The sequence below is a fragment of the Coturnix japonica genome, chromosome 11 (assembly GCF_001577835.2).
Source record: "Coturnix japonica isolate 7356 chromosome 11, Coturnix japonica 2.1, whole genome shotgun sequence".
In the NCBI taxonomy this organism is placed as follows: Eukaryota; Metazoa; Chordata; class Aves; order Galliformes; family Phasianidae; genus Coturnix; species Coturnix japonica.
In genome coordinates this window covers 7,255,238-7,265,047 of record NC_029526.1, presented here as the reverse complement: position 1 = coordinate 7,265,047, position 9,810 = coordinate 7,255,238, and the positions used below count along the sequence as shown (strand labels likewise).

The window sequence follows — 9,810 nt, the reverse complement described above, 5'->3', positions numbered from 1 at the left end:
TGTTGAGCATTTGCAAATGTTCTACAGAAATCCTATAACTATTCATACATTCCTAAGATGTATATCAAAGGGTCCAGGAACATGTAGATGTGGTACATAGGGACAGGGTTTAGAGAACAATATTGGTGATAGGTGGATGGTTGGACAAAATGACTTTAGTGGTCTTTTCCAACCTTAATGGTTCCATGATTCTACTTCTTATATGGGACACACAGTGAATCTAATGGTAAGGTCCAAGTGAAGAGACTGAATAGGAAGGATTATTCCAGTCCTCAAACCCTCTGACAATCAGACATACTGAGAAAAGGGCACAGACACATCCAGGCTCCCTATTAGGGAAAACACTCATGTGCTCAGTTTTAAGCATGTGGTTAAATCCATTCTTCTCTGCAAAATCTTTCAGACATGAACACATGCCAAAGTGCATTCCTGAGTAAGGATGCTTCCCTGAACCGAGGCCATAATTCATTAAAACTCAAGGTGCAATTATTCTACTTTTTCCCCGTGAGCAGGGATGTGAAAAAGGGGAGGGGGAAAAAATAAGAAGAAAACAAGCAAAGAATTAATTTTGATTTGAAACTGATCTATAGAGACAAGGGGCATTTGGTTCTGTTGAAGTAACTACAAGTGGGAAGTATTTCAGAAGATATCTAAATAAATCTTTTTAAAGGTCTTTTTTTTTCCTCCTCTCTCTCCCTTTCTTTCTCTCCTTTTCCCTCTAATTACCCATGTCTGGTAGTCTTGGATCTCAACCCCTTGTTATTTAAAATACATATTCATGGCACTATATTTTACAGTTGCACTGTTCTGGTTACAAAATAGCTTCTACTTTTCTAGGACATAATTTCATTTTGTTTAGCCAAGAATTCATTAAAGAAGCTATAAATAACCTCCTTTAAATATTTAGCCGTGAATAGAGGGTGGACTGGCATTGATGGCTTATTTTAGTACTAATGCAATATGCTTTAAAAAAAAGAAAAAATCCACATTTGAGCATGAATCAAGTTAATCATTAACACTTTCAACGTGATTCTAGAAGCTGCCTAAAACCATGCCCCCTTTTTCCCCCCTACTGCAGCCCTACAGGCAGCAGGAGCCGGGCACCGACCCCAGGTGCCTCCTGCAGTCAGTGCTACACATTCCTGCACCCTATGGCCACGCTGCCTCTTGCTTTTGGTGGATAAGAGATGAGAGCTGTGCCTTGCTGCTGCTGAGCAGGAGACTATAAGCACAAAGCTAGGTTATCTTAGGGGAACAGAGAGGCATCTTTATACCCTGCTCACAGGTATAAAGAAACATACACTGGGGGTTCCAAGGCTGCATGTTCCTGGAATCACAGAGCTGTAACAAGAGCAAATTCTTTTACACCTTGTATGTCTTTCAGACTCACTTTCAGGCTCTGGTTTGATGGCATCAGCTCATAGAATCAATGGAAGTTTCTCCATCTCTCCACACCATCTTGTCCTTGCTCAGTGCATTACACCCATCACTGTGCTGACACAAACATGCTGTGGAAGATCAGGCAACTCACCAGCTTCAGACAAACATGCACAACCACTGAAAACAACAACAACAGCAAAAAACCCACCACATCAACACAAGAAAAACAGTAATTTGTTTCTGAAACCCAGCTCCTATTATCTATCACTCAAGGAGTGGCCCCAACAAAAGTTATGTCAGCACGAGGGAGGGATGGCAGGAAGGACCACGCACAGTCCGGAAAACCAGACACAAAACCGTACCCCAAGTGATGTGGCACTGCTACATTCTGAACCGAAGTTAAGGAGAGAGACATTCTTCCTTAGTGCCGACTGCCTCTAGCCATTCCCAAAACAATTACAATGCTTTCTGCATATATAAAAGAACTGGGAGGTTTTGTAATCATAGTCTGAGTTTATGCTTCTCTCCTTAAGAGCATTCAGTTTCCATGGACATTCATTAACGGGAGGTTAAAAACAATGGCAGAAGAGAAGGGGCTGCTTTTACATCCATGTGGTTGCAAACACTCCAAGTCAGAAATGCGCATTCGAAACAAAAAACCTTCCTGCAGCCGTTTCCAAATTCTAGTAGAAGAGAAAGAGCACAACTTCCACAGCTTTTTTACTGAAAATTTAATTTTACAAAATACCCTTTTCCATCCAAGAAACTTCCCTGCAATGCACGTGAACCCAGTGTTTTATAGACCTGTGCAGGGAGATATCGGAGAGGTCTGACAGAAGGAAAAAAAGAAGAAAAGAAACTGTTAGCAGACACCTAGTTGCAAAACCTACAGCAATGGGAATACAAGTGTGTCTTAAAATGCTAAAGCAAGTAATGCAGTATAATTGGTGAATCCATTTGAAATGTGAAAGTTTCCTTAAAACGGTCCATATGGTATGCAGAACATCACAGCTGGCACAGAACTGCCTGTATTTAGGTCTAAACACAAAAACAATGTATGTAAGGAACATTTTTTGAAAAATAACCCGAGTGCTGCTATCATAAGGCAAACATACACAAAGGTGCTGACAGCATACAGGGAAATCAACAAAAAAAGATGAATATTTAACTGTTCAAACACCAAACTGTTTTTAAACGTTGCCAACAGAAGTTTGAGAGATAAACTATGCCAAATCAACGCAGGAGACCCTTTTAACTAGCTAGGTGTAATGCATACGGCTTTACATCATCCCAAGAAATGTGAAACTAGACATTAGTACTCAAACTTCGGCATCTAGGCAAGGCCTAGTTAGTCTGTTGCATTCTGGCAGCTTTGAATTTTGATATCCTCTTTGTAGTTTCTTCTGATGCTTTGGACGAAACTTCCTCCGATTTCTGCTCCAGAATGGTAGGCAGGACAGGGTGAGCAATGACTGGGTGTGGTATTAAGGAGGGAGACAAAGGCTCCTTCTCTATGACAGTTCCAGAAAATGCCTGTAACAGAAGAGAACACTCAAAATGAGCTAATAAAATGCAAATGTGAAGCTATGCCCATAAGGTCATTACCCTATATTAGCCTGATTAGGATTGTTATTCCTTTTAATCAAAAAGTAAAGAAATATCTTTAAATCGACGATTGTTCCTTGCATAAGTAACCAAATCATAATTAACCTCAAAATACAGCACATTCAAGGATGACTGAATGAAAGACAATGTCTTAAAAGTACTACTTAATCTCAATCCTACCGCATAAATGACCTAAAAATTTCCTTCCTCGCTGACACACGCTCGAGAAATAACACAGCTGATGTAATATATAGTTTCATTTTGGATAACAAATGGAGACTCTGCAAAGTTGGAGTATGTCAGCGTTTCCATCAAACGTCATATTTTATGACTTAATATCTTCTAATTGCATCAAGCTGACACACTGCATACAAATTGGCGAGCATATATTTTGTTTTTTCTTTCTCCTTACCAAATATGATCAAAAAACAGTCAAAGCAATTTATACTTAAGAGAACAGCAAACTTGCTTCCAAATATTTCCCTCTACAAAAGGTCCAATAAACATTTAATGTTTAAAAGTGATAATTTATACGACTTATTTTTACTTAAGTAAGAAATGGCCAGGACTCTTGGAAAACATCTGAAACAAAGTAACTCGGAACTATTTCTCATAAACCTATTTTAGAACAGACCATCATATTACAGAGTGAAAACCCAAAATTCGGAATGCCTAAGGACAAAGGAAGCAGTTTACATGCAAGGTTTGATGACCATAGTGGGCATGAAAGAATGCACACTAGATTTATTAACTACGCTTAGTTTTGCTTATTCATAACTCAGTTACCAAGAAAAACAAAGCAAAACAAAACAGCCATTCTTTTCCTGCAGGACCTGCAAAGAAAAACAACCCAGCTTCTTTTTTGTTTGTTTTCTGCTCCAGCAGCCAACCTATGCCTACAGCCGTGCCTGTACACAATTACGTTCTCCTAACAGCGTGCACATTGTCCAGAAAAAAGTAAGCAAAACACAAACTACGAGGATCATGGCAAAATTGGAAACAAAAAGGAAAATGGTAATGGAGAAATAATGTATTTCAAACACCCCCAAAAAAATAATAAAAATTAAAATGACAGCACCTAAGAAGGCATGTCGTTAACAGGAGTGTTTGGGTCAGTTATTAAGAAAATACACTCATTACATTCTAGAGAATAATCACACTGCCTTCACAATATGAACTACTAAGAAACATCAAACAGCCTATGTGGACAGAAACATAGCAAATGTGGTCCAGAAAATTTGCAATGTGAAGTATTAACTCCATAGAAGGATCTTCCACCACAGCTCTTCCACCTGTATTCACCTGTAGCTCTTGGGATCAAAAGCAATGATAAGTAATAGATTTCATGGGGAATATATTTCTTGTAAAAAATACTTCTTCTCAAAAAGGTTTTTCCAGTGACCTTGTTCACTGTACTGGGAACTACTGAAAATTCACTGGACTCTTAGCTTGGGAATAAGTTTTACAAAATAAAAGCAATAAATGTCCTTCTGTCATGAATTTCTGACAAGCAGCTACATTTAATTCTTGTATTCATCCAGACACTATGCAACTGTATCATTTCCCTTATGTGGTACAGTCTCTTTCTTTTATGATTAAGTACTGAACTTTCCAGAAGCGTGGAAAAAGGTGTTTTGGATCACTGCTGACCCTGGTATGGAATAGGACAAGCAGAACATTGACAGAACACAGGGTTACAAAGAGTCATCCCTTCCCATTCACAACTACACAGCTGAAACTGTCTTTTATTACTATTTTTTTAAGCCAGCCGTATACCCTGAAGGGACATTTTCAGGATGGCCCAAGTCAAGGGCACAGCAGCACAGATCTACTTTGTTGGACCCTTACAGGAGAGTTTGAGGTCGGGGGAAGCCAACTGCTTAATTTCCTGCCCTCTGCTTCTAGGATGTATATGACAAAAACCTGTCACCCAAAAACATCCTCCTGAAGCAAAACTAGATAGGAGATAGAATATCATTTTAAGGAAATCAAACAAACCGTTGGCGTAAGCAACTATATTCTTTGGATTTCTCATTTTTATCCCTGCCAGCAATCAATAATTAATTAAAAACTGTACCTCGGTTGTCCCTGAAGAGGGAGGAAGCTTTTTTGGTAGCTGCTGCTGCCCCGTCTCCTCCTCTTCCTCCAGTATTCCTTCGCTGTTGTCACTCTGAGTAGCTTCATCACAGCTAATGCTCCTCTGAACTCCTCGTCTGTCATCAAACTCAGCAGCACTGTTCTCACTGGTATCGCTACAAACACTATTCTCTCTGCTTCGAGACTTCAAGATTGATTTACGAGGGACATATTCTCCATTCACAACATCAACAAAGACTCTATAAAGGAAAACGTTAGCTTTAATAAACCATTTCAGGATCAGATGACAAATTTACACTGATCTTGCTTTGTCTTTCACACAAATTAATTATGATGCGCTTTTCCAACTTTTTCACTGTAGAATTACAATACTGTACCTTTAGAGGCATTTGATTTACCAACATACAAGAACCAATTCTGCAGAGCAAACACTGCTATGCCTGTTATTCGAGCATTAAGTTGGTATACTGTTCAGAGAACATATAGCTCCTCGAAAAGCGTTACAAGAAAACGAAGTAGCGTGGGTTAGAAAAAGTTGAAAAAAAGGTAAACTAAGCAATTTTCAGGGCTGTGTTTGTAAAGAGAAGCAGAATGTCAGAATGACAGAGTTTCCAGAATTAAGTCCTTGTCAAACGTAGAATATAGAAACAAATACTTGAAACATTCACTTGCACATGGAATGCATGAAGCTTTTTCTTGACAAGTGCCCTAATCTTCTGCTTTCCATTAAAAAATAAAAAAAAAAAATCAGCTTTTAAGATCAGATCAACATGAGGACACTTTTCAAGTGCTAACAGGCTGTAACTGATAAAGAGACCTCATCTTACAGTTTATACTCCATCTCTCTATGACTTGAAGAAGTCAAGGGTGGGTGGAGCCAAACAAGCAGCATTAGAAGACAGCCAATTTCATCAAGCTCATGAAGGGGGAGACCAATGACTGGATGAGTCTTAAGGGTTTTACTTGATTCTTAACAACTTTATTCAGCACATACTCTTGCGAACACTTGCTTGCTTCTATAGAAAATACAGCTCCTTTGCAGAGCTGAGGCAGAGCACCACAGAAGAATCCTCTACCTCCTCTTGAGCCCCAGTTACTATTGGATAAGTTTTTAACTTCTTATACTTTGTGCCACTTCTTTTATATATTATTTTATAAGATACTTAAGTGCCTGACACAAAAACACCGTGTGACTTTCACAGACACTTATTCAGCCAACTCACAGGTATCCATGTTCATTCTTAAAGACCTGAATACCTTCTTTAATTCTCCCTTAATCTTTGTTTAGGCTTCACACAGTCTAAGCTCACTGTTATTTGTAGAGCTCTCTAAATGTACATTTTGACTGCCGAGAATGCGTTTTTGTGGTGTTGTTTTTTTAAAGAGAACTAGCAATGAAGTTAGGAACAAACACAAGAGAAACTATGCAAACAGAAGACCGCAGTGCAACCTGAAGATACTGGAAGGAAGAAATAAAAAGCAATGCTTATTAGGTGGGATGAGAGGAGTAAAGGAAGTGACAGACCTTGTCAGTTACATTTGAGAACAAACACAGAAGCAGACGACAAGGAATTGATAACACATAACAAACTGCTATATTACTTTGCACAGATGATATGTACTGGCAAATTGGAATAACTTTCAAAAGCTCCAAAAAAGTGAAAAAACTGATAGCTGAAAAGAGAATTCAAGCTAAAAAATGCTTCGTGGATACAGAAGCATTGCAACCTCGCAGAAGCCACAAGCTTTCATTCCTAAGTAGTAAATTCAGTTCCAGCTGTATTTTTTTCAGGAGACAGTAGGCTCACTGTCATGCCATAGGTGCACAGAAATGAAAAGAGAAGTTCTGCTAAGAGGAAAGCTCACACGTCAATACCATAAATTACATACCGGTAAATGTCTGCTGGGGTTTTGATATTAGGCAGTTCTGGAGCTGCATGGCCATGGCCATTGCCATTGCTGTTCTTCCTTTTACGCTTGGCCTCTTCTTTCTTTTCACTGAATTTCAAAGTAGTATTTTTGCCTGTGTTTATTCTTACCTGAAAATTGAACACAAATGACGGTCTAGACCATAAGACCAACAATCATCAGGCTGAGAATCAACTGAATTAGGGTAGTTTGGTTAGGTTGCAGTTAGACTTGATGATCTTCAAGGTCTTTTCCAACCTGAGCAATTCTATGATCCTATGAGTTTTGACACCCTCCTATGCAAGCAGCTGAGGACTACAAGGCACAGGAAAGTTAAATAAATGCCCAAAGAGTAACATTCACAGTAAAACTGTTTACTTCTTACCACTTGCACCAGGCTAAAGATTTTCTCTGCACTTATGTATATAGATTTTGCATGTACTGCCACATTTGAAACTAGCAAATTTTTTATCCCATGGTGTTTTTTAAAGGTTGAAACCCATCTAAATAGATTTCATCTACAGTTACCTCTCTACCATATCTACATAACATTAAGTACTCATTTTTAGATAACATATATGGTACACATGTTTTACAAAATCTCTTTACAGAGAAACAAGTAAATATTTATGTACAAACCCTTTTAGGTTCAACAGTATGAGAGAAAAAAATAGTTGGAACAGAGCTGTCTCCAACATCTGTATCGTCTTCATCATCACTGTGGTAATATGTAGAGCCATTAACATGGCGAACAAACAAGTCTGAATTTGTTACTTCTTTCCGGAAGTTGCCCTGAGTAATACAGTCTTCTACTCTGTATGTTCCATTGAGATCTGTCCTCTTATCCTCCTTTTCCTCTTCTGAGGAGGTTGTATCTTCCCCATTTGCCTCAACCGTATCAGGCATCCTATGAAACAAGAAACATTCCAGTGAATCAAGTAAGGTAATTCTTACTCTCAAGAGACACAGACATACAAAGTAGCCAACAAGCTTGTACTTCTCTTTTCCCAGGTACTGCATTTTCAGCAAGACTGTGGAACTTCATTCAAATTCAGTAAAAATGTCTGAATCCTTTCCATAACAACTGGACCATCTAAAAATGTGACATTTTGGCTAATGACATATGCATTGCTTTAGGAAGAGAACAGATCCCAGGATGTCGTTAAACATTGAACTTTTAACTCCCACACTGTAAACAAAGCATTTTCTTAGCTTGTGGGAAATGGATTTTACTTCCCCCTCTTCTACCTTCTCAAAGAAAAAAAAAAAAATCCTGTAGTGCTGGATGGGAACAGTTGCACAAGGGCAAATTCCAGCACCTTTGGCCTTGCAGTACATGCTTTGTTCGCATTCCACCCATCTTCCACCTATTACAATTTTAATCACATCTTTCTGGTCACCTATTTGTGCTTACAAACAGATCTTCTGCGCACAAACACATCTTGTAGCTTTCTCAGCTCCAAATCTGAATGCACTGCTATACCTGTCAAGTTCACCGAGTATCTCTTCTTGTCTCTCAAGCTCTTCCAAGCGGGCCCACAGCTCTTCCTCCGATTGAAAGTGGCCCACTGATTTTGTATCCCTTCCATTCGCCAGAAAATCTACCTCAAAAGCATCCGATACTTTTGGTTTTGAATGAGGTTTGTGAGCTGTTCTGTATTTGCCTGTGTAACACACACAAAAAAATGCAATTACTAATACAACTGACACAAAGAATAAATGAACAAATAAATAATAAAAACAAATTGGAGAAAACAAAACACAAAGGAATTAAGGAATATGAGTAGAACATTTTCCATTTCAAATTATTGTTTAACTGTTTAAGTGACACCACCAATGAACCACAGCACTGTCACAGGATAATAGTCTCCGGATGTTACAGAAACGCCAAGGCAAAGCACAGATGTTTATTTACAAAGCAGGAGACACTGATCCTATGACATTTTTATTACATTGTTGTTCAGATGGTGCTTGTGTGTGTGTTTTTTGGTGCGTTTTTTTTTTTTTAAACCTCTCACGCCTTGATTTGATCTGATAGATAACAGCATGTCAATGTGACATTTGCTCATATCCCCATTAATAGCACTTTTTTTTAACTGAGAAAACAAACCTTGTTCATTTTGGACAGTCATATACTTAAAGTCTCTTTTGCTTTGGGTTGCTTTATTTTATTATTTATAAGGAAGATCATCACAAATGATCTCCAGAGTAATCTGATCAAAATGAAGTCAGTACAAATGATTTCTTTTAGTGAAGAAGGCCTGCTTTGAAAGCTGCACAAAATAATATGTATAAGCCACCTTAGAGCCTCAAAAGCGACCTGAGACACATTACTGTGAGTAAACAATAGCCACAGACAAGTTTTTGAGGGCACTTAAAAGCTTTGTTACCTGGACAAACCATGCACATGCTAAGGATGGGGAATGTTTTCTCCTGTTTGCATACCATCTAGCATGTAGGGATCAAACAGCTTGAAGCTTTAGTGTTGTCTGTCTGAAGGACAGCACTGCTTCCTGAATCTCCCCAGCTCCTAGGGCACAGCCTGCTCCGTCTGGTCCCGGAAGGCTTGGAGGGCATTCTCTACTGCCCCCTGTACATTAGCAGCTCCCAACCCCCATTCAGGAGATCTAAACCTTCTTCTTCTGCCACTACCACATATGCCCAACATCATCTCTCTGTGGGTCTTTATGGAACACTGTTTTTACCTCTCAATAATATCGTGTCTTCATGATTCAGCATCCTTAAAATGTTAACATATCTTTTTATTAACCAATTACGTGGCTTTGATTAATTTTTGGAACTCACAGTTTAAATATATCC

The 9,810-nt window shown here is 38.7% G+C and overlaps 1 protein-coding gene across 2 annotated transcripts in view; it reads right to left on the bottom strand.

The window, feature by feature from the left end:
• Positions 1-2,083: 2,083 nt before the first annotated feature.
• The window catches only part of URI1 (URI1 prefoldin like chaperone), a 37,100-nt gene continuing 29,373 nt past the window's right edge, over positions 2,084-9,810 (bottom strand). For both annotated transcript variants that reach the window (XM_015874046.2, XM_015874048.2), the window contains 5 exons: positions 8,474-8,654; positions 7,630-7,897; positions 6,973-7,121; positions 5,063-5,321; positions 2,084-2,913 (listed from right to left, as the gene is read on the bottom strand). In XM_015874046.2, coding sequence (XP_015729532.1) covers positions 2,725-2,913; positions 5,063-5,321; positions 6,973-7,121; positions 7,630-7,897; positions 8,474-8,654 — 1,046 coding nt within the window. In that variant the 3' untranslated portion in view covers positions 2,084-2,724. The remainder of the gene's footprint in view (positions 2,914-5,062; positions 5,322-6,972; positions 7,122-7,629; positions 7,898-8,473; positions 8,655-9,810) is intronic.